The sequence below is a fragment of the Ornithorhynchus anatinus genome, chromosome 4 (genome assembly GCF_004115215.2).
Source record: "Ornithorhynchus anatinus isolate Pmale09 chromosome 4, mOrnAna1.pri.v4, whole genome shotgun sequence".
In the NCBI taxonomy this organism is placed as follows: Eukaryota; Metazoa; Chordata; class Mammalia; order Monotremata; family Ornithorhynchidae; genus Ornithorhynchus; species Ornithorhynchus anatinus.
Window position 1 is genome coordinate 95,658,147 of NC_041731.1, and position 24,410 is coordinate 95,682,556.

Consider the following 24,410-nt stretch of genomic DNA (forward strand, 5'->3'; position numbering starts at 1 on the left):
GCAGGGTTCTAAGTGCTAGGGTAGATACAGTCCCTGTCTTACGTCGGGCTCACAGTCTTAACCCCCATTTTACAGATGTGGGAACCAAGGCACAGAGAAGTGAAGTGACTTGCCCAGGGTCACCCAGCAGACAAGTGCGGCAGAGCCGGGATTAGATCCCATGTTCTTCTGACTCCCAGGCCTGGGCTCTAACCACTGGGCCATGCTGCTTGTAACCACCAGGAGAAGGGATACAGGTAGCAATCAGTTTGTGGTCATCCATTTGCCACTGGACATTGGTTGCTTTCCTGCTGGGTTGGCCTAACCCTGATTGTAATCTCTTCTCCGTTGGGTCATGGTATGAATAGTGCAGAACGCCACCATATTTACCATGTAATAGGACTCTGCTTCAACCAACCAGACCAAGGTACTTAAAATTTAAAATCCCCAACTACCCCAGAAAATAAGGGACTTGGTTTGGATCAGAGTGTTTATAGCAATGTAAATCATCACCATCATCACCACTGATCTTTACTGAGCGCTTACTGCGTGCACAGCACTGTACTGAGCATTTGAAAACATAAGCAGTGTTGACTAGTGGATAGAGCCACGGGCCTGGGAGTCAGAAGGACCGGGGTTCTAATCCCAGCTCTGGCACATTCTCCTGTGTGGCCTTGGACAAGTCACTTAACTCCTCTGGGCCTCAGTTCCCTCATCTGTAAAATGGGGATCAAGAGTATGAACCTCATGTAGGACAGAAACTGTGTCCAACCTGATTAACTTGTATCTACCCCAGTGCTTAGAACAAGTAACATTATCTATTTATTTATTTTAAGTCCCTCTGTTGGATATAGGCTGACTCTCTTAAATGCCGAGTTATTGCTTACGCAGAGACTGCATGCTCAGATAGTTCAGAAGGATGTGATACAAATATAGACTTGTTAAGGGGACATTAATGGTAAATATCCAGAGTACTTTGTAGCTCTATTGTTTTTTTTCAGAGGTCACGGAGAACAGTTTAGTCCTCTTCACGACGCTCTTACCTATCTATTCCAAATGTCTCAAGACAATAAGATAGACCAGTGGGGAAAAAGGAACGAGGGAGAATCTGAAAGGGTAAAAAATGGGTGCCCCAACATGAACGGAACCCTGCTGTATTTAAAATTAGTCAACAGCCATTCAACCCACTCCTTATTCTTATCTTTTCTCCAACACTTCTCCTTTTTTTGTTCCTTTCCTCCCCCAAGCATCAGGTGGCTGGGCTGATTTTGAAAGGTCACAGTTCAACACAAAATTCAACACATGGTGACAAATTGGGCTCCTAAAGTTGCTTCCAAGTTTTTACTCAAGAGAAACCTCCAAAAGAAATGACCACCTGAGTCCCGAAGGGCATCCTACAACTCTAAGTTAAACCCTGCAGGCATTTAGGGGAACTTGCTTTGAGCTAATTGTGCAAAGAAGTAACTTCAGAGCGCTCCTCTTTCTCCTGCCTGGAAGATAACATTTTTCACTCACTGCATTGCCTTGCACATAAGAGGGCTAAATACAGTAAATAGTTCTTGGTGAATGGAAAAAGCAGCTTTGTGTGGCGTTTCTTGCTGAAGGAAAACATTTAATTGTGCTTTTGGTCAGTTATTTGACATTTCTTCCTATTTCTCACCTGTACTAATCCAAGATCTAAAAGATTTATTTCGGAGGGTAGCCTAATAATGGATTTTTGAGTCTCTTTAAAATGAAGCCATAAAAAACTAAACTCCTCAAATTATTTTGGGTGAATTTTTGTTCTTTCACTGGAGCTAGTAAGACAAAGAACAGTTTTTAAAATCGGAATTGATACATTGGGTGTTTGAGTAAATTTTACCCCTTTCCCTAAAATTTAACAATCGAGTTATGTCAGGAACAGTTGGGAGGGAACTTGGGGGAGGGGGGACTTGAGGGAGGGGTTGCTTTTACTACTCCAGTTCTGTAATCTGAATACAGTGTCCATATCTAAAACCCTGGCACAGCAAGACAAGTAGGTCTGGACCAGGAGATAAGTGGATCCTGAATGATGAATTCAGTAAAAGGCATGTTTGTTTCTGCTAAGATGTCTTCCCAGAATACAATCAAAGACTTCCAGTTTTCCAAATATTGCACTCCTTTAAGCTCACACCAATGGCCAAGCGAGTAAATGGCTCCCACTAAACAGGAATATTGTGTTTCTTCAAAAAAAAACTTGTTATCCACAGGCACACTCTGATCTGGATTTTGCAAACAATAGTTGGTATTGAGGCCTAAATGAGAATAAGAAATTGTAGTAATCCATAACTCATTCTAGATGGGGAGCCATTTGTTGTCTATTTTCCCATTGCCCCTTCAGATGCACCACTCATTTGAAAGCCCTTAATTTCTAATAAAATTAGCCATTTCAAATTTCTGTTGTAATTATGATGATAATTGCCTGTCTTAACTGACAGGGTAGGCCCCAGTTCTTGTTGGTTTTACTAAATGGTGCTGAAAAATTCCTAGGGCAAATGGTTAGCTTTTAAAAAATGTTAAAAGCAGAACCTCTCCATTATTTCTTGTGAAAAGAAGCACCGAGGCTTAGTTGGAAGAGCATGGGCTTGGGAGTCAGGGGATGTGGATTCAAATCCCAGATCTACCACTTACCTGTTGTGTGACCTTAGACGAGTCACTTTACTTCTCTGTGCCTCAGTTACCTCATCTGTAAAATGAGGTTTAAGACTGTGAGCCCCATGTGGGACAACCTGATGACCTTGTATCGACTCCAGTGCTTAAAACAGTGCTTGGCACATACTAAGCGCTTAACAAATACCATCATCATCATCAAAAGGTTTGCTATTTTATGGAAATTATATTACTGGGATAGAAACATCTGAGTCCTCTCCCTCTTCAGTAAGCATCCTGTAGAGTCACCACAAAGTGCCTTTTTCAGATTATAGGAAAGTAGTTGGCTGCTTTCCTAAAAAAGCAGCCAACTTCATTTACTGGATCCTCATTTCTCAAATAAGTACTCGTTCTAAGTAAGATGGTAAGGTTTGTCACAAGTATGAAATTCTTATTTGAGATTTTCCATTAGAGATCTAATAATGAATGGTCAGTTTTTTAGCCCCACACCTCGACATCTTGTTTAGCATTGTATATATCAAACATGCCATTACATTAGGGGAAAATACTTTTCAAATATGCTCCTTGCTGTCTTGAAGCACATTGGAGAACTTTTTTTCCCTTCATTAAATTGGTCTTTGAAGACTTCTGTCACAATTCTGGCAATGAGTTCCATATCTTTAATTGCTGCTTTTTAAAAAAAAATAGCAAGATATGGTTCATTAAATTTAAGAACTCTGCCTCAGTCACTCATTTCTGAAGAACTAAAGGAGTTTTTAAAACTTATAGACCATAATACTTGGGTTCAGCGTGAGTTAGTGGACAGAGCACCGGCCTGGGAGTCAAAGGACTTGGGTTCTAATCCTAGCTCCATGAACATATCTACTGTGTGACCATGGGCAAGTCACTTCCCTTTTCTGGGCCTTGGTTCCCTCATCTGTAAAATGGGTATTAAGATTGTGAGCCCCGTGCGGGACAGGGACTCTGTCCAACCTGATTACTTTGCATCTAGCCCAGCACTTAGAACAGTGCCTGGCACATAGAAAGCACTTAAAAAATATCATTTAAAAAAAGAGTAGTAGGAGTCATAGTCCTAGGAGTCATTTATTAAGGCGTTACTATGTGCAAAGCACTCTATTAACCTCTGGCAAAAAATACAGGCATGAAAATTAGAACCCTGACCCTAAAGGGACTCCCAATCTAAAAATAAAGGGGGAAAGGGAGTTGGTGACTGAAACACTGAAACAAGGGAAAAATAAAATAGTAAAAATATAAAAGCAATATAAAAGAAGAGGGCAATTACCTGTATTTTTTTTTTTTACTTTAAACCTCCTTTCCTTTGGAAAGTATGTCAGTTTGGATAATCCAGTTCCACTGAGATACCATCTTAACCTGGTAAAGTGTTTCCTTCAGAAATCTTCCAGAACCCCCTCTGTCCCCGCTAACATTGCCAACTACTTTGCAGAGAAAATTGAAACCATCAAGTGTGAGTTGCCCCAAATCGTCCCCTCACCTCCCCCAGTTCCCAGTTCTCTCCAGCATCTTCTCACTCTCTCATCCTTCTTGGCTGTCTTTCAAGAGGAGAAATCTACCTGCTTTTCAAAGTCTACCCTCTAAATCAGCACCTCAGACCCAATCCCTTCTTAGTCTCTTCTCCCTTACCATCTGATGGCTCTACCTTCCCCTCTGCCTTCAAACCCACCCACAGCTCCCATAAAATGTTATGACAGCAGATTTAAAAGAGAAGACTGTTCCTTCTCTTATCAATGTCATGATGGAGCCTCAAGCCAGTCGAAAAGAACCAGATTTTCACTGGTTCACCCGTTCCAACATGAGTGAAGATGTCTTTGTCCTTCCAACAAGATGAAATCCATTTTGCACACCAGTGATCCAGAAATTTTAAAAAATGCACTAAGGAAAAATGAGGCAACATTTTTAGAATCAGGTATTTTAGATACAGATGATTTTTTGAGTCTATTTACCGGGTTTATTTTTTCAGAATATCCATTTGCAACCACAAAAAAGGCAGAGCACCATTTAATCCTGTTCATTTTCAGAAACTGGTTTTCTATAGTTCACATCATCTATCTAAATCCATTCTCAAAATCAAACATATTTTTTAAAAATCTGCAAAAGGGCTGAAGACTTCACACCTCCACCTTTGGCATGTTTGGCATAATATAGTTCATTTCTCTGCCTCCTATACTTGTCAGGACTATTCATCAGTTATTGGAAAACTCTTCTGAGCCACACAAGAGAAGCCTTGGGTAAACCCGAGTATTAATACTAAAGCAGTAGACTTGGGAATTCCTGACAAGTGTGAGTTGGCAACCGTGGTATAATAGGATATAAAATAATATTTAAGTAAAACATTTTGTTCCTATCTGCTCTGTCATTCCTATTTCAAATATTGTTAAAGCTGCTCAAATGAAAACATAAAGGCAAATTAATTAATTGCCTTCAGTTGGATAAGTTCAAGTTATATTGTACTCTCCCAAGCGCTTAGTACAGTGCTTTGCACACAGTAAGCACTAAATAAATGAATGAATCAATCTCCCTTATCAATCAATCTTATTTATAAAGTGCTTACTGTGTGTAGAGGACTGTAGTAAGTGTTTGGGAAGGTACATTATAACAGAGTTGGTAGGCACATTCCCTGCCCGCAGCAGACTTCGAGTCTAGTCAAAAACTTTCAGACAATCGATACTCTTTACTGAGCAGTTAGGCTGTGGGGACCACTGTACTAAGCACTTGGGAGAGTACAATAGACACATGATCCCAATCCTCCAGGAGTTCACAGTCCAGTGGAGATGGAAGCTAAAATTTCAGATAAGGGGATGGAGCAGAATTTGAGAGAAGTACAGAAGTTCAGAGGGTGGAAGGGAATGGGGTGAGTACCAAAGTGCTTGATAGGGGAAGACTTAAGTGCATAAGTGACCGATTCAGTGTGGGGAAATGAGATTAGTCAGGGAAGTCAGAAACACCAGGGTTAGATGATGCTTCCTGAAGAAAGCCATCGACTCTCGTTAGCTGCCGAAAGGTCAAGGAGGATTAGGACGGAGTAGAGTCTGCTCTTTTTTTTTGCTTCTTTTAGCACCCTCTTGCTATCACTTCATCTCCCATTCCTGTCCAAACTCCTCGAACATGTTGTATACACTTTCTGCCTCCACTTCATCTCCTCCAACTCCCTTGTTAGCCCTTGTTAGACTTCTCTCTTCAAGATCACCAATGATCTCTTTCTAGACATATCTAATCAACATCAACAGTGGTGTTTGAGTGCTTACTGTATGAAGAGCACTGTATTAAGTGTCCGGAGACCGTATTACAACAGAATCGGTAGATGTGTTCCCTACCCACAGTAAGCTTACAGTCTAGAGGGAGAAGAGACATAAATATATATTTCTAAATACACAAGGAAATTACTCTGTCCTAGTTCTCTTCAACATCCTTCTTGACCTACTGCCTTCAACCCTTCACCGCTCTTTGCTCCCTTCTCCTGGCAATGCTTGGTTTTGCCGGCACAGTTCTGTCCTAGTTCTCCTCTTCCCTTGCTGTCTGATCTTTTTCAGTCTCGTTTGTTGAATTTTTCCTTTGCTTCCCTAAATGTGGCTCAGTTCTGGGTCTCCTCTCACTCTCTGGGGAGCTAATCCACTCTCCTAGCTTCTACTAATCAAGTTCTAGCCAATCTGATTGACTTCTATCTACCCCAGCTCTTAGAACAGTGCTTTATACTACTATTTTTCTTTTACAGGCACTGTACTAAGCTCTGAGGCAGATACAGGCTAATCTAGTTGGACACAATCCATGTTCCATGTAAGGCTCGCAGTCTTAAACCCATTTTACAGATGGGGTAACTGAGGCACAGAGGAGTTAAGGGACTTGCTCAGGGTCACTCAGCAGATAAGTGACAGTGCTGAGGTTAGAACCCAGGTTCTTCTACGTGAATGTCTTCCAGATCCACCTCACTAGCTCTGACCTTTCACCTTCTCTGCAATCTTGCATCTCCTTTTGCTTCTAGGTCATTTGTACATGGATGTCCCTCTGGCACACCAAGCACAATATATCCCAAACTGAACTCCTCAATTCCCTCCCAAATCTCCTCCTCTACTGCCATTCCCATCAGAGTGGCCACCGTCACCCTCTTTGTCTCAAGCCTCTAATTTTGACATGATTTTGGACTACTTCCTCTTTTCTAAACCCCACATTCGGCCTGTCACCTCATCCTGTTGACTTTCAGAAGGTCATGAGTTCTAGTCACAGCCCCACCTCATGTCTGCTATGTGACTATGGGCAAGTAACCCCTTAATTACCTCATCTCTAAAATAGTGTTTGAGACTGAGCCCCACATGGGACAGGAACTGTGTCCAACCCCATTTGCTCGTGTCCACCCTAGTGCTTAGTACAGTGCTTGGCACACAGTAAGCACTTAACAAATACTACAGTTATTGTTGTTATTTCACAGTGTGTCCTGAATCCATTCCTTCCTCTCCATCCGAACATCCACCAAACTGTTCCAGGCCGCCGTCATATCCCTACTTGATTATAGCTTCAGCCTTCTTAGCATGGCCTAGTGGAAAGAGCATGGGTTTGGAAGTCTGGGGACTTGGATTCTAATCCTGGCCCTGCCATTTATCTACTTTGTGGCCCTGGGCAAGTCACTTAACTTCTCTCTGCCTGTTTCCTCATCTGTAAAATGAAAAATACTTGTTCCCCCTCCTATTTAGACAATGAGCCCCTATTGGGGCAAGGACGGTGTCCACCCTGATGATCTTGCATCTACCCCAGTACTTAGTACAGTACTTGTTCCATAGTGACACGGTTACTGTTATAAATGCAAAAAGAAAAGGTACTTGTTAGCGCTTACTGTACAGCATTCTAAAAGCTGCGGTGGATATAAGATAATCAGCTGAGATGCAAGACCTGTCGCACATGGGGCTCACGAGCTAAGTAAAATAAAGGGCAGAGGCCGTTGCCCCTAAAAGAGGAGAGTATCGGGCTTGTTGCTGCTCAGTTTGGCATCTATAATGTCTCCTCTGTATGCTAATAAATTCCCACAGAATGAGGTAAGTGGTTTGCTGACTAAAATAATTGTCCCTAGAGAAGCAGTGTGGTCTAGTGGCTAGAGCACGGGCCTAGGAGTCAGAAGGACCTGAGTTCTAATCCTGGCTCCGCCACATGTCTGCTATGTGACCTTGGGCAAGTCACTTCACTTCTGGGCTTCAGTTACCTCATCTGGAAAATGGAGAGTGAAGCTGTGAGCCCTGTATGGGACAGGGACCGTGTCCAACCCAATTTGCTTACCCCATTGCTTAGTACAGTACGTGGCACATCGGTGCTTAACAAATATCATAGTTGTTACGATTATTTGGTATAAATGAAGGGGCTACTGACAGAAGCGATATTGGGGCATCACATCAGCCCACTCTTCTTCCACTTATTTCATAGTTCTTGTCCTGGACTGGTTCCCAGGATACCAGTGATCCAGTACTAAGAGACTAGTTGCTGTGGATCCAGTTGTGTTTTCTGGAAGCGTCTCATTTGTGCAGGTTTCTGACGACAATTCTTGGTAGCCCACGTTACCTTCAGTCACTGAAATATGATCCAGACCTGCCCGTCTTGGCAACCCAAATTAGGGATACTCTCTTGTCTTTGATTCCATTTTAATACCAGCAAAATTTTAGCTGTGAATCTGTAATGTCAAGATAGTCATAGCTAATCACATTCTTTTCACAACTGTCTGAATTCTTGAAGACAGATCCTTTGTCCAATTGGACAAGGATCCAGAAAAATGTCTGATCTAATTAGAACTACACATAATTGGCAATAAGTATCTCATGTCCATCCCTAGCGTTAATAGCCTGTTACTAAATAATCTTTTGGGTTGCTTACTCATTTTATTCCTCATTTGGAACTTGAGTGTTTATAAAAAAAAATTCTATAATTTCAATGGAATTTTTTCTTGTTTCGAGAAATTCCCTCTTTATCATGTCCTCTGCATTTAGCATTCAATTTTAAAACTTAGAATAGTCATGACCTTCACAGCTTATCTTTTAGGCAATGATTTCTGCATTCATTAAGAATTATTAAGATTATTTTCTCTGCTAAGACTTTTCTTGCAACGAGGCTCCACAAACGGGTGAAATTTTCCTATATTGTTGAATTATAAAAGAGAATATTTGCATTGTAGTCACTTGGCACTAGGCAATATAAGCAGTTGAGAGTAACTTTAATAGTAATAGAAATGGCATTTGTAAATGTAGTCAGGGCATTTTCAAGGTCACTGAGTGATTTCAGAAAAGCTTAGTGTTTTACTGTTTTTAATTCCTATTAACAATAATCCTTGGAAATGTAAACTTTTGTTTTTTGCAGAGATTACGTACAGAAAACAGACTTTTAAAACAGCGCATTGAAACATTAGAAAAGGTAAGTGATGAAACTTTAATTGAGACAGTCAAAAATATGAGCTATTGAAGTTTAATTTGAAAATTCTACTAAAATGTAGCATGTCTCTTCACTAAATTGCAGTATTTACTAACTGCTTTGCTGAGTAATGTGACAAGTAATACATATGCATAATCTCTATTAGTTGCTGTAACAAATTGTCCAATTTCAAACTAAATCAAACATAGCTTCCAGTCAATTACTGTTAATCCACTGACAGTTCATGTTGCAATCCAACCAATCATCGAAACAGAGGCACCTGCCTGAAGCAAATCCCATGCAATTAGATGAATTTTTCCTTCCCCTTGGAATAGGTGTAGGAGAAAACTGTTTAGAAAGCTGTGTAACTCCTGGAACTTTGAGGCCAGCAGTGGATTTATTCATTCAATAGTATTTATTGAACACTTACTATGTGCAGAGCACTGTACTAAGCGTTTGGAATGTACAAATCGGCAACAGATATGTTTCTTTAAGTCAGTACATAAGGCAGCACAATTTTGCCCCATTTATGCTCCAGAAGGAAGTACTTAGGAGATGACATTCACCCTTTTCCCCAGCCCTCATTTAAATGTCCAGTTCTCTTGGGCTTTCTTTTCTTCTCTCCCCTCCTCCTTGAAAATGATGGGACAAGGATAGGAGGAAGAAATATTCCCAGGATAGTGTTAAAGTTGGGGGTTCCTGGGGTGTTGGTAAAATTGCTCCTTCATTAAGCAGTGCAGCTGTAACCTTTAATTTTGAGCTCCCCTCATACCTAGTTGAGGTGGCACAGTGTTGCCAAAGTGGTCCTTGGTACCGTAGTCTGGGGCAGGGGGAGGTGGAGTGGGAAGGGTGAAGGGTGAAAAGGAGATGGGCCTAATGATAGAGCTCCAACAGAATTGTAGAACACTGGTCTTGGGCTGGTCGTTTTCCTTTAATACTTCATCACCAAAGTCTCTGTTTGGGGAATATCCTGGAGGGAGACTGGTTTAGATTAGAGCTGACCACTCCGATGGTGGCTCTTTCCCTCCGAGTGGCTAATCCAGTTGAAGGGGCAGCTGAAGGACCTCTCCCTTCTGCTCCAAACAGCCGGTCCTGGCAGCTCTCCCTGCACCCCCATGTCTAGAAGCGGGTGGAAGACAGGCTGCCGTCGGGTCCATCGATCGATCGATTTGAGTTTGAGGATGATCTGTCGAAGATTGATACTGATTGGCTTCGCTTTTTTGACTTGGCAATATACCATTTTAGTTACTTCTGATGATTTCTCTCTCGCCCCCTCTAATAGGCTTTAAATAATAATAATTATGGGACTTGTTAAACTCTTGCTATGTGCCAAGCACTGTTCTGACCACTGGGGTAGATACAAGTTAATCTGATTGGATACAGGCTTGGGAGTGCTGCCTTTTTTTTTTTTTAAGACTTTATGAAATTATATTCTTCTAAACGCCACAGGTAATACCATAAGGAAAATCAGGAAGGTATTTTTTGAATCTAGCCTTGCAAAGAACTCTCTAAAAGCTGCCATCTTTCAACTGATAACTAACTTCTTGCTCTCTTCATGACTGTTCAGTTTTGTCTCGTGTTTGATGGGCTGGGTTCCCTGATGAATTGTTTCCCGGGAGTAACAACTTCAGTGTTCCTAGGGTCAACCTATTGTGGATGGAATGGATGTGACTTTCTTTGGCACACTTTCAATGAATTTTTCAAGTTGTTTCTCTGGAATTTACCGCAGGATTTTGGTTCCATGGAGAAGATCCTCAAGAAACAAAATTTTATTTACAAAAGTCCTGCAGATAGCCACATCCGATTTGTCAACTCCTATCTAAAAAAAAACCAAACAAAAACAAAGTGCTTACTATGTGCTAAGTACTGGAGTAGGAACAAAATAATCAATACAGGATAACCTGTAACCTCAGGATAACCGCAGAAGCAGTGTGGCCCAGTGGATAGAGCATGGGTTTGGGAGTCAGAAGGACCTGGGTTCTAATCCCAGCTCTGCCACTGGTCTGCTGTGTGACCTTGGGCAAGTCACTTGACTTCTTTGTACTTCTAGTTACCCCATCTCTGTCAAATGGGGATGAAGACTGTGGGACCCATGTGGGACAGGGACTTTGTCCAACCTGATGACTTTGGACCTACCCAATGCTTAGTCCAGTACCTGGCCAATAGTAAGCACTTAACAAATACCATTTTTAAAAAAACAAAGCCAAAAAACCCTCCTGAGATTGTGGAGATGAATATTCCCCAAGTAGCAATTTGTCACATGGCCAGACATAACATTGGTAAAATGTCACACATTTCTTCAGTCTGATATTCTAAGGTGATTTTGATGTAGTACTTTGGGTGATGTAATGCTCTGGATAACCTTAACTGGTATTATAAGTAAGACCAGATAGCCCAGAGAAAAGCAGAGTTTCCCTGAATATATACATCTTTAAGCAATATTTCCCACCCTTCCCCTTTAGAAAATAGACAGTAAGAATGTTCTAAAACAGTTTTCTTTCATTATAATATTTTGTCACTGACTGATGATAAATAATGAATGTTTTTTCTGCTGCTAGGGTTGCGAATAGCTAAAAAGCCAAACAAGCAAGAGTAAACATAAGTAAAACTGAAAGTTCAGGTTAACATTAGAATGGCCTTTAATTCTTTAAGGATTTTGTAATCTTATAGAAATAATTTCAACTGGACATGAAAATTAATCTCAGCAAAATCGAGGAAAATCAACCTCACTAATGTGCTGTTTTATAAAACCAAACATATTCGTAATTTATATATTTCATGTTTGTAGCAGCCTTATTCATGGAGGATAAATGTCTTTTATTTCAGTGAGTGTGCATAATATTCAATTATAGGTGCTTTAGGAAATGATAGATTTGGAATTGTATTTGCATGAAATTTAGTGCTGCCTTGCTTCAGTGTAACTGAACTACTTTGGATTGGGAGACCCAGAGCATCAATCTTGCCATGGTTTGCTTAATTAGCCTCCCTGCCTGACTTGGAGCCAATTAACTTGCTTTGCTTCTTTGGAAGTTGCTTTTGCATAAATGCTAATGCACTTGTGTATTCAGTTGTTGATTCAAATTCTTCATTCTTTTCATGGAAGAAATAATCTGATGGTTATTTGAGTATAGAAAAACCTTGAAGGTGTTTCAGACTTGTTGGTATCTTTTAAAATGAAGAATTCTGGAATGTCTTTCTTGCTCCGAATGTGTAATGAAACACCATTTACAGTCAGTATTTTTAGTGCAGTCTCTTTCAAGAAAAAACCTTTTCTGAATTTCTTCTTTGTCTTGCTATTGTTGAGCAGAAAATATTGTTGAGCCTATCAGGTGGGGTGGGGGGAAGCTAGATTGCAATTACAGAATCTTGATATGTGGAAAAAATTTCCTTGTGCTAAGTGAAAACTAGGTGGAATTTGGGCAAGCTTTGTTTCTTCCTCTTAGTTTTTGTCACTTTGTCACTTTTGTTTTATTTCTTTCCCTTATATTCCTATCTGAATTTTTTCCTTTTATAGGAAAGTGCTTCCTTGGCAGATAGATTGATTCAGGTATAGTTCTTGAGCATTTTTCCTCTAATTTCTCTCCCTTCCCCAACCCCATACCTCTGGAAAGAGAATGCATTCAGAAAGGCCTGTTCTAAGGCATGTTCCACGCATATGTAAGGAAATGTGTTCTGATTTCCTGAGAAACATGAACATAAAGTTCTAAATCTCATTTCATTTTTTAGATCATTAAAAATAATCCTGACATTTGCACGATGTAGTACTTTAACCTTATGTGAAATCCTATTCGTTAAAATTTGAATTAAAATTTTCAAATGGATTTTGAGATTAACCTCTGCTTTTACAATGACCGTTGGAAAAGGATAATCTGTGCATGCGCAACTGAGTAATATTGCATGAACTGAATTTTTATTGAATGCAAGAACAGTTGTCCTTGATTTTTGAGTTTAATTTTATATTTAATTTCCAAAATGTGCCGGAGCAATTTTAAACTGCCTTCTATTGAACATTTTGAGAGGCCTGTGTTCTGAGGTTGTTTTTTTAACACGATAAAATAAATTGCCAAACCTCAAAGACAGTCTTCTTGCGCCTGTCCTAAATTGCTTTACCCAAAAAACAACAACAAAAAACCAAAACAAAAAATTATGTCCTAAGGGACAAGTGACAAGAGCCCAGGAGGCTGAGGAAAACTACCTCATAAAACGGGAGTTGGCCACCATCAAACAACAGAGTGATGAGGCCAGTTCTAAACTGGAGCAAGCTGAGAATACCATCAGGGAGTTCCAGCAACAACAACAATGGGTAAGGAGTCTAGAGCAATTACATCTCATCTTTCTTATCTGTTCCTTTTTTAAAAATTTCTATTGTTCATAGCACAAATTCTGTGCTCTTCTTATAAACAAAGTATTTCCCAGACTATTTCATTCTTAAACCGTTCAAAACCGTGCTTTCCAAATCCCAAAGGAGTTACTGGTGCTTCAAGATCCATAAGATCTGTCCTGTAAACAGGGCAGTGCTTGCTTTGCCCTACCTGTGGTTACGGTAAAACTGTTACCTTGTATTTCATTCAGTCGTATTTATTGAGTGCTTACTGTGTGCCGAGCACTGTACTAAGTGCTGGGTAAGTACAATTCTCCTTCCACCTTTCTTCCTTGTCACTGCTGTGTTGGCAGCAGTGGGTGAAGGGAGGAAAGAAGATGGCAGCTGGCAGAAGTGGAGGCCTGTGTTTCTCGCTACCTCATGTTCATCCCATTGCAGGGTTGGGAATGCCATTACTGGATTTTCACCTGTGGGAAATGTCATGCTCACCAAACCTTCGGTACCCATCCGTAGACTTTAGGCTACGTGGCTCACCTACTTAGCTTAGCATTTTATTTCTTAAACCTGATATGTTCATTATACCAAATATGTTTATAGATTTAAGATCAGGCCATAGTTCTCTGGAAACATTTGGGCTTGAGTTTACATATATCCATTTGTTTCGAAAGCATTTGAGTGAGTTTAATAGTTTTTTTTTAATGTGCTATGTATCATGTAAGCCATCTGCCGTTGTCTCCTGCTCAAATTTGGTTGATGGGGAAGCTTACGGTTCAAGAGACAGCCTATTTGATGGGCTATTCTTTTATATATGTGGAAGGCAATGATTCGTCTAGTCTTGTAATTAAAATTCGGAGCAGAGAATATGTTGGGTAGTTAAAATGAGGGGAACAAGTTGGCCCAGGGAAAAGTTTGTGGTTTTGAGTTCGTCCCTCTCAGGATGTTTTTGGGATATGTAGTTCCAGGACTAGAGCATATGCTTTGGGAGTTAAAGAAGATTTTTATGTTCCCCTTTGGTCATGCTCTGAGGGCTGAGTATGGAATTTTAAGTGTTTTGGAGTGACTGATATCCGGAGCGGTTGGAAAAGGATCAGACATCCATGAGTAGAAATATGTTGAAGTAAAGAAGGTCACCAAGGTCCCTAAATAGGTTGTATAAATCAGGAGCCTCAAGAAGCATTGTGGTGGTTCTCTTCCTGAGTTAGTGGGAATGATGTAGTTTTTAAGGTGATGTCTCAGGGAATGTTGTCTTGGCCCATAATTTTTGCTTGCTGTTGAAGGACAGTAATATTGTTAAATATTGCCATGTTCTAACAACCTATTTGGTACATTTTTAAAACCCTAAGTCATTTTACTCATTCATTCATTCATTCATATTTATTGAGCGCTTACTGTGTGCACAGCACTGTACTAAACACTTAGCACTGTACTGCTGAAAAGTCACTAGTATTAAGGAAGTGATAATTTCTTGGGTTTTTTTTTTCTCCAAGGAAAAGCACCTCGGAACTAAATTTCTGCCTTAGCCCTACGCTCGTTCACTATCTTTATCAATACATATTAAGTGCCTATTGATTTTGGAAAGCTGGTAATTTACTGGGGGAGACAAAAGCCTGTTGCATACAAATTACTGAAATAAAAAAAGGCAATTAAATGAAATAAAGAAACAGGGAAAAAGGGTGGCTGGGAAGACGTGACCAGAGAGGTAGTGAATAATTGGTGAGGGTCTCTTAGTGGAGGGTGCTTTTTTTTGGTTGGCTTGTTTGTTTTTCGTTTTTTTAGGAAAGCTGTAAATGTACAGACTTTTACAGTCTTTTAGTCTGTGAGCCCGTTGTTGGGCAGAGATTGTCTCTATCTACTGCCGAATTGTACATTCCAAGCGCGTATCTGCACATGTAAGCGCTTAATAAATATGATTGAATGAATGAATGGAGAGGAAAGTGGTTTTGATGGATTTGATTGAGGAGATAGTTCTCTACTTGTGGAGAATCCTAAGCAGTAAGTTAGAGCCAGGAAAAGTTGAACATGGCTTTTTTACCATTATTTTTTCTGAAATAAATGAAGTAACGCCAGCATGTAGAATTATTCATACTGTAGTTTACCAGTACATGATCACTCAATTTATAATTTGTACTTTCAATTGATTATGAGTATGTATGTTTTTAACACCTAAATCAGCAATTAGGGAGAAGTTTACAGTGGACCACCCTGTTAAACTGGCTTTTTCTTTTTGGGAAGCCAAACTCAATTTTTCTTTGCCAGCATTAATTACTTTGAAAGTAATGTACAATAAATATGCATTTAAATTTTCACTGTTGTCAAGATTGGTGCGCACTTAAGAATTTTCAGGAAGGGTGTGTGTGTCTGTGTGTTTGTCTGTCCCTGCACGCATGCCAGGTATTGTTTCATCCTAACTCTGGGTGGACTTTGTTCAAATGATCTTTAAACATTTGTTAAAAACAGCATAAAGGTTGCTGTTCACTTGTGCAATACTGGTTTCTCTCTCTTTTTTAAACTTAGCACTAACTTGTTTCTTTTGTGATCACCATTCAGAGCTTTTATTCTGATGCTTTTGCCTATGAGTATCAAAATCAATTTCAGTCTTTTCCTCCAGAAAATGAAACTTCTTCATGAAAATCACTGCATTCATTTTACCATGACCACGTGCCGCTTTATTTAGGCATTTTTGATGATAGCAAATGAGGAAGGGATAGGTTTGGGAGATGTGAAGGAAGAAATGACAAGATATAGTGACATAGATTATGGGAGATAATAGACAGTGGGGGATAATGCCAGTTGAACTTAGAAATTGACCAGTAATATTTTTTGAGCATCTACTGTTTGCAGAGCACTTTCCTAAACTTGGGAGAATACAATAGAAGAAGACAGGGTTCCTGGTCACAAGAAGTGTACAATCTAGCTGGTGACTAAATATAAACTAAGTGCTGAAGGGAAGCAGATGCAAGTGCATAGGGATGCTAAAAGGAAGGCTTAGATAGGAAAGTGAGGGCTAAATCAGGGACTGGCTTTTAGGGGAGATTCATTCGTTCAATTGTATTTATTGAGTGCTTACTATGAGCAAAGCACTGTAAGCGCTTGGGAGAGTACAATATAACAAAAAATAGACACATTCTTGCCAAGAGTGAGCTCACAGTCTAGAGGGGGAGGGAGGCATTAATATAAATAAATAGATAAATTACAGATACATACAAATATATACATATGTGCTGTGGGGAAGGGAGGGAGGATGAATGAAGGAGCGAGTAAGAGTGGCGCAGAAGGGAGTGGGAGGAGAGAAGGGCTTAGTCAGGGGAGACTTTTTGGAGGAGGTGTGCCTTCAGTAAAGTTTTGAAGTGAGGGAGAGCAATTATCTGTCTGATACTTGCCTGCTGTGTGACCTTGGGCAAGTTACTTAACTTCTCTATGCCTTGGTTGCCTCATCTATAAAATGGGGATTGAGACTGTGAGCCCCACATGGGACAGGGACCGTGTCCAACCTGATTTGCTTGTATCCACGCGAGGGCTTAGTACAATGCCTGGTACATAGCACTTAACAAATTCCACAATTAATATTATTATTATATGAGGAGGAAAGGAGATATTATTTTAGTTGAGCTTTGAAGGTGGGGAGATTGATCTGTCAGATATGAAAAGGGAGGAAGGAGGTCAGAGGCGGGATGTGGGCAAGGGATCGTTGGAGAGATAGATGAGATCGCATTACAGTGAGTACATTGGTGTTAGCAGAGTGAAGTTTGCAGGTTGGGTTAGAGTTGGAGATAAGTGAGATAAAATAGGAGGTTGTGAGCTAATTTAGTATCTTAAAGCTCATGGTGGAGAGTTTGTTTATTGTGGAGATAGATGGACAACCACTAGAGACTTTTGAGAAGAGGGGAGATGTGGACTGAGTGGTTTTTTTTTTTTTTTTTAGAAATATGACCTAAAATAAGGACTGGAGTGGTGGAGGTGACAAGAGGCAGGGAGTTCCTGCCCCACCTAGATGACTGTATCAGCCTCCTTGCTGACCTCACAACCTCCTGTCTCTCCCCACTGCAATCCATACTTCACTCTGCTGCCCCAGTCATCTTTCTACAAAAACGTTCAGGACATGTGACCCCTCCCCCCATCCCCCGGCCCGAAAAAAATCTCCAGTGGTTGCCTATCCGCCTCCGAATAAAAAAAACACTCCATCACCTTGCTCCTTCCTTCCTCATTTTGCATCTCTCCTTCTACAGCCCAGCCCACATACTTCGCTCCTCTAGTGTTAACCTCCTCACTGTGCCTCCATCTCGCCTGTCTCACTGCTGACCCCTGGCCCACATCCTGCCTATGGCCTGGAAGGCCCTCCCTCCTCAAATCCTCCAGACAATTACTCTCCCCTGCTTCAAAGCCTTATTGAAGGAACAGCTCCTCCAGGAGACCTTCCCAAACAGTCCCACTTTTCCTCATCTTCCACCCCCTTATGCATTGCCTTGACTTGCTCCCTTTGCCCTCCCTCCACCCCGCCACAGGCCCAAAGCACTTATGTATATATCTGTAATTTTGTTTATTTGGATTGCTATCTCTCTTCTCCCACAGACTGTGAACTTTGTTGTGGCAGAGAATGTCAATATTATTGTGGTATTGTATTTTCCCAAGATCTTAGTACAGTGCTCTGTACACAGTAAATGCTTAAATAATACGATTGAATAAGTGAAAGGTCAAAGAGGGAGGCTGACAAGGCAGGTAGGATAGGATAAATACTTGGATCAGAGTAGTGGCAGTTTGAATGGAGAGAAAAGAGCAGGTTTTTGCGATGTTACCACCGACATGCTAGGCTGACAGGATTTTCCCAGTAGGTAACCATTACCAAAGGAACCTCACACATCAGGATCGTGGCTTCCGACAGCTCCTCTCTCTTAAAGCCACCCTGTGGCCCCACGTGCCACGATACATCGTCTTAGCATCGTTCGGTAGATGCCAGGCACGTGCCTTTTATAGCCAAAGAAGTCCAAACTCCCAAATCCTTCCCAGACCCCTCCTGTTCTTCCCAGTCCAACAAAGAGTCCACCAGGATGAGCCAGTTCATCCTTTTCTTTTGCCAGTAGTATGCGGGAACATGAGGCAATCTCTTCTCCAAGGAAAGTCCTCCAGGAATAGCAAAGGGAATTCCTCTCGCGATGATGCAGACAGTACTCATTACTCCCCTTTTGTCCATAGGATGTGAGAATGCTTTCCTTGAGAGTTGTTTGTTTAGATGCTAGTATGGTGTGAACCTTTTACTTGCGCAGTTCCAGGGACAACCGGATTGTCCACCCTGGACTGATGCAGGTTCACTGTGAGCGGCATGATGTAGTGGATAGAGCACAGGTCTGGGAGTTAGAAGGTCATGGGTTCTAATACTGGCTGTGCCACTTGTCTGCTGTATGACCTTGGGCAACTCACTTGACTTCTCTGGGCCTCAGTTACTTCATCAGAGACTGTGAGCCCCAGATGGGACAGGGACCGTGTCCAACCCGACTTGCTTGTATCCACCCCAGTGCTTAATACAGTGCCTGGCACATAGAGAAGCAGCGTGGCTCAGTGGAAAGAGCACGGGCTTGGGAGCCACAGATCGTGGGTTCTAATTCCGACTGTGCCACTTGTCAGCCGTGTGGTCTTGGGCAAGTCACTTAACTCCTCTGGATCTCAGTTCCCTCATCTGTAAAATGGGGATTAAGACCGTGAGCCCCACGTGGGACAACCTGATTACCTTGTACCTACTCCAGTGCTTAGAATAGTGCTTGGCACATAGTAAGTGTTTAACAAATACTATTATCATTATTATTATTATCTTTGCTTCTGGCTGAATAAGCACCTAGTAGCTGGGACATTGCTTCACAAGCAGCCGAATAGAGAAGCAGCATGGCTTAATGGAAAAAGCACAGGCTAAGGAGTCTGAGGTTGTCGGTTCTACTTGTGACTCCCCCACTCATCTGCTGAGTGACCTTGGGCAAGCCACTTCACTTCCCTGGGCCCCAGTTACCTCATCTGTAAAATGGGGATTAAGACCGTGAGCCCGACGTGGGACAACCCGATGACCTTGGCTCTACTCAGCACTTAGAACAGTGCTTGGTACATAGTAACGCTTACCAAATGCCATTATTATTAATTACCACCACTTGTGCCTGCATGATGTGCATGATGGGGTGTGTAGCTGGGACAAATGCCGCTTCTTGGTTTTAGATTTCCCTGTGCTCCTCTAGACTGTAAGCTCACTGAGGCCAGGGAATGTGTCTGTTGTTGTGTTGTACTCTCCCAAGTGCTTAGTACAGTGCGCTGCACACAGTAAGCGCTCAATAAATACGAATGATTTCCCTCCCCCCTTGGGGAGAACACACTTCATTAAGAGTATCTACAAATAGAAGCCTATAGCTAAACTTGGCTCCATGTTTTCTATTAGGATAGATGAAGCACGTTCATAAAATCATCATCAATCAATTGCATTTATTTAGTGTTTACTTGTGTAGAGCACTGTATGGAGAGCTTAGAACAACACAACAGAAGTGGTAGTCATCATGTTTCTTGCCCACAGCGAGCTTACAGTTTCCAGTAATACATTTTTCCAGTGGAGTTCCTGTAGAATCACACTCAGTCCTTCACTTAAATCCACAAAACAGGCTTCAGTTGATGTACACTGGGCTTTTACGTGGCTAAATACAAGTACCAAAACCCATTACCACTGAATATTTTGTGCATCTTCATTGACAATGTAGAGTTGTAGAGCATTATGTTTTCCTTCCTGGTTTCCAGTAATAGAGATGGAGATGTAAAGTGGAATAGTCTTTGGAGAACTAGGGCTCCCCAGAGGTGGAACATAATGCAGATTTGTCTTGATTTGATTTGACAAGGTTGTTTGTGAGTAGTGATCTTGTTTTAATCCACTATCATGTTCAGTGGTTGGTAAAAATTGATTTTGAGTTGAGAGGAATTCTGTGATTTGAATATCCTTTCCCAGTGAGCATTTGGTAGATAATCTCCTTAAAACGTTGATGGAGGGGGGAAAAATACAAATTCGACAAAATTCTCTTAAAAGGGTGTCATCCTAGTGAAGTGCAGCTAATCCAGATGATAAAATTTTATATCTAGTTCTTTCCTTTGTCAAAATTAAAGATTACTTTTTATATTATTCTACATAGTAATTGTAGCCGTCTCCTTACCGGGACTTTGATTTACAATATACCATATTTATGGTATTGTAAGGTGAGTAGTAATGGAATTAATTTAACTTTATCCTCATCCCAGAATTCAGGTATACCCTTGGTTTGAAACAATTACGATGCCTAGTATCCAAAGATGCATCCGGAATTAATTGCTGGCGTAGTCCAGGCTCCCTGAGCCCCGTCCAGTATTGCGTCCAACCACTGCTGGAAAATCAAATTCCTTCCCACTCCCTCCTGTCCGCAAACCATTCCGGTCCCATTCTGTGCTTTCTTACCAGTTTTCCTCCTCTTCCGGACTCCTCTCTTGGTCCCGCCCTCCTCGTCTATCTCTCCATCTAGCACATCCCCATCCTCCCATCCCCTCAATATTTTTAATATCAAAGACGCAACACCCTACTGAAGGCATGCGGATAAGAACTCAAGCTTATGTGGTGTGTAGCAGCATTGGCCAGTCTGGTCACCGTGACCTCTTTCCTCTAGGCCATGTGGCTTCGTCCATCTTGGGGCATGATTAATCCCCCATAGCCTGGAGTGGGTTGCTGGGGGAGGGAGCAAGGGGAGAGGAGAGTGCAGCCATGTCACAGCTGCACTAGGATATTGAAGCTCTTGGAGGGCCTGTATAACAAGCATGGACCCCATTGGTGTTGGGGAGGCCGCAGGGTCTGTAGGTCCAGGCCCCGGGGGGCTAGAGATAGGAAACAGAAAGCGATAAGTCCCCCCGGGCCAAGAGGCAAGGAGGTGGTGCTGGAACCCAAGTGTCTGACCACCCTGAGCGAGACCAAGGCAGTGATTTCCCCTCTGATCTTGCCGGCATTAGCCATAGCGATACCTCTTTACCTTTCTTCTCCATCGCCCTGACCTCCCTTTATTCATTCCCCCTCCCAGCCCCACAGCACTATGCCTCAGTTGCCTCATTTGTAAAATGGGGATTAAGACTGCCAGCCCCACGTGGGACAGCCTGATTACCTTGTATCTACCCCAGCGCTTAGAACAGTGCTTGGCACATAGAAAGCGCTTAACAAATACCATAATTATTATTATGTACATATCCATAATTTATTTGTGTGTACTAATGTCTGTTTCCCCCTCTAGACTGTAAGCTCACTGTGAGCAGGGAATGTGTCTTTTATATTGATGCACCATATTTGCCCAAGTGCTTAGTACAGTGCTCTGAACACAGTAAATGCTCAATTAATATGATTCATTCATTCATTCATTCAATAGTATTTATTGAGCGCTTACTATGTGCAGAGCACTGTACTAATCACTTGGAATGAACAAGTCGGCAACAGATAGAGACAGTCCCTGCCCTTTGACGGGCTCACGGTCTAATCCGGGGAGATGGACAGACAAGAACAATGGCAATGAATAGAGTCAAGGGGAAGAACATCTCGTAAAAACAATGGCAACTAAATAGAATCGAGGCGATGTACAATTCATTAACAAAATAAATAGGGTAATGGAAATATATACAGTTGAGCAGACGAGTACAGTGCTGAGGGGATGGGAAGGGAGAGGTGGAGGAGCAGAGGGAAAGGGGGAAAAGAGGGTTTAGCTGCGGAGAGGTGATGGGGGGTGGTAGAGGGAGTAGAGGGAGAAGAGGAGCTCAGTCTGGGAAGGCCTCATGGAGGAGGTGAGTTTTAAGTAGGGTTTTGAAGAGGGGAAGAGAATCAGTTTGGCAGAGGTGAGGAGGGAGGGCGTTCCGGGACCGCGGGAGGACGTGGCCCAGGGGTCGATGGCGGGATGGGCGAGACCGAGGGACGGTGAGGAGGTGGGCGGCGGAGGAGCGGAGCGTGCGGGGTGGGCGGTGGAAAGAGAGAAGGGAGGAGAGGTAGCAAGGGGCAAGGTGATGTAGAGCCTTGAAGCCTAGAGTGAGGAGTTTTGTTTGGAGCGGAGGTTGATAGGCAACCACTAGAGTTGTTTAAGAAGGGGAGTGACATGCCCAGATCGTTTCTGCAGGAAGATGAGATGAGCCGGGCAGCGGAGGGAAGAATAGACCGGAGCGGGGCGAGAGAGGAGGAAGGGAGGTCAGAGAGAAGGCTGACACAGTAGTCTAGCCGGGATATAACGAGAGCCCGTAGCAGTAAGGTAGCCGTCTGGGTGGAGAGGAGAGGGCGGATCTTGGCGATATTGTAGAGGTGAAACCGGCAGGTCTCGGTAACGGATAGGACGCGTGGGGTGAACGAGAGAGACGAGTCAAGGATGACACCGAGATCGCGGGCCCGAGAGACGGGAAGGACAGTCGTGCCATCGACGGTGATAGAGAAGTCTGGGAGAGGACCGGGTTTGGGAGGGAAGATGAGGAGCTCAGTCTTGCTCATGTTGAGTTTTAGGTGGCGGGCCGACATCCAGGTGGAGACGTCCTGGAGGCAGGAGGAGATGCGAGCCTGAAGGGAGGGGGAGAGGATGGGAGGAGATGTAGATCTGTAGATGGAGATGGAGATGTAGGGGCGGAGATGATTGATTATTGCTAATAATAATGGTATCTGTTAAGCGCTTACTATTTGCCAAGCTCCATACTAAGTACTGGGGCAGATAAAATATAAATAAAATAATAATTATTTCTATGGTATTTGCTAAGCGCTGTGCCAGTTACTGTACTAAGCGCTGGGGAAGATACAAGCAAATCGAGTTGGACACGGTCCCTGTCCCATCTGAGGCTCACAGTCTCAATAAACAGATTGGACACAATCCTAGACACCCTTATGGGGCTCACAGTCTAAGCGGGAGGGAGACAGGTATCTTATTCCCATTTTTATAGATGAGGAAGCTGAGGCACAGAAGTCAAGTGACTTGCCCAAGGTCACACAGTGGCCAAGTGTTGGAGTTGGATTAGAACCCAGGTCTGCTGACTTCCGGACTAGGACTCCCATATTTTTACCACTAGGCCATGTTGCTTCATACAGTGTGGGGTATGATTTGAAGGGTTGGTGGCTGGGGGTGGGAGGCTTTTTGTGTACCTCACTTAATTACCAAAAAAATTACTGGTAGGGTGAGAAGTGCTCCTTTTCCCTCTGCTCCTCCCCCTCTCGCTTCCCCTCAGCACTGTGCTTATTTGTATATATTTTTTATTACCTTATTTATTTTGTTAATGAGGTGTACATCCCCTTGATTCTCTTTATCGTGATTATATTGTCTTGTTTTTGACCGTCTGTCTCCCCTGATTAGACTGTGAGTCCATCATTGGGCAGGGATTGTCTCTATCTGTTGCCGAATTGTACATTCCAGGCGCTTAGTACAGTGCTGTGCACATAGTAAGCGCTCAATAAATACTATTGAATGAATGAATGAATGATGGGGGACGGGGTGGGAGTTGAGATTGGGGATGCACAGGGTTAGAAACGTCTCTAAGATTAATGGAGAGAAGCCAGGAGAGGCAGCAAGGTATAATTCCTAGCTACCTGCAGCAACCTGTCATTATGTTGTGTTGGATTTGGAACAGGAAACTAACAAATTGCATTTAAGTCTACGGCAAAACATATCCTACAGTGGTTCATAATGCCCCCACCTTTCCAGGGATCATATTACAGACCTATCCTGAGATATGCCTGTACTCTTACATGTATTATTTGAATAAATCATAAAGTTTATGTTTATGTTGATGAATTATGTGACCTCATTTCTATTATAAATAAATGTAAAGTATGTTGATTTGTGTGTATAAAGTGTACACTGTACATCCTCTTGAATCTATTTATTGCTATTGTTTTTGTCTGTCTCCCTGATTAGACTGTAAGCCCGTCAATGGGCAGGGATTGTCTATCTGTTGCCGATTTGTACATTCCAAGTGCTTAGTACGGTGCTCTGCGTATAGTAAATGCTCAATAAATAACTACTGAATGAATGAATAAATCAAAAATTAGATTTCTATGTGCTTAAATTAAAGCAGAGACTTCCAATTTTGCCTCTTA

The 24,410-nt window shown here is 42.1% G+C and overlaps 1 protein-coding gene across 8 annotated transcripts in view; it reads left to right on the forward strand.

Moving 5' to 3' along the window:
* Positions 1–24,410, forward strand: part of EVI5 (ecotropic viral integration site 5) — a 217,689-nt gene that overhangs the window by 98,179 nt on the left and 95,100 nt on the right. For 6 of the 8 annotated variants that reach the window (XM_029063239.2, XM_039911863.1, XM_039911866.1 and 3 more), the window contains 3 exons: positions 8,956–9,009; positions 12,521–12,553; positions 13,163–13,309. In XM_029063239.2, the coding sequence (XP_028919072.1) occupies positions 8,956–9,009; positions 12,521–12,553; positions 13,163–13,309 (234 nt within the window). The remainder of the gene's footprint in view (positions 1–8,955; positions 9,010–12,520; positions 12,554–13,162; positions 13,310–24,410) is intronic. The other 2 variants (XM_039911865.1, XM_039911867.1) reach the window with 2 other exon arrangements.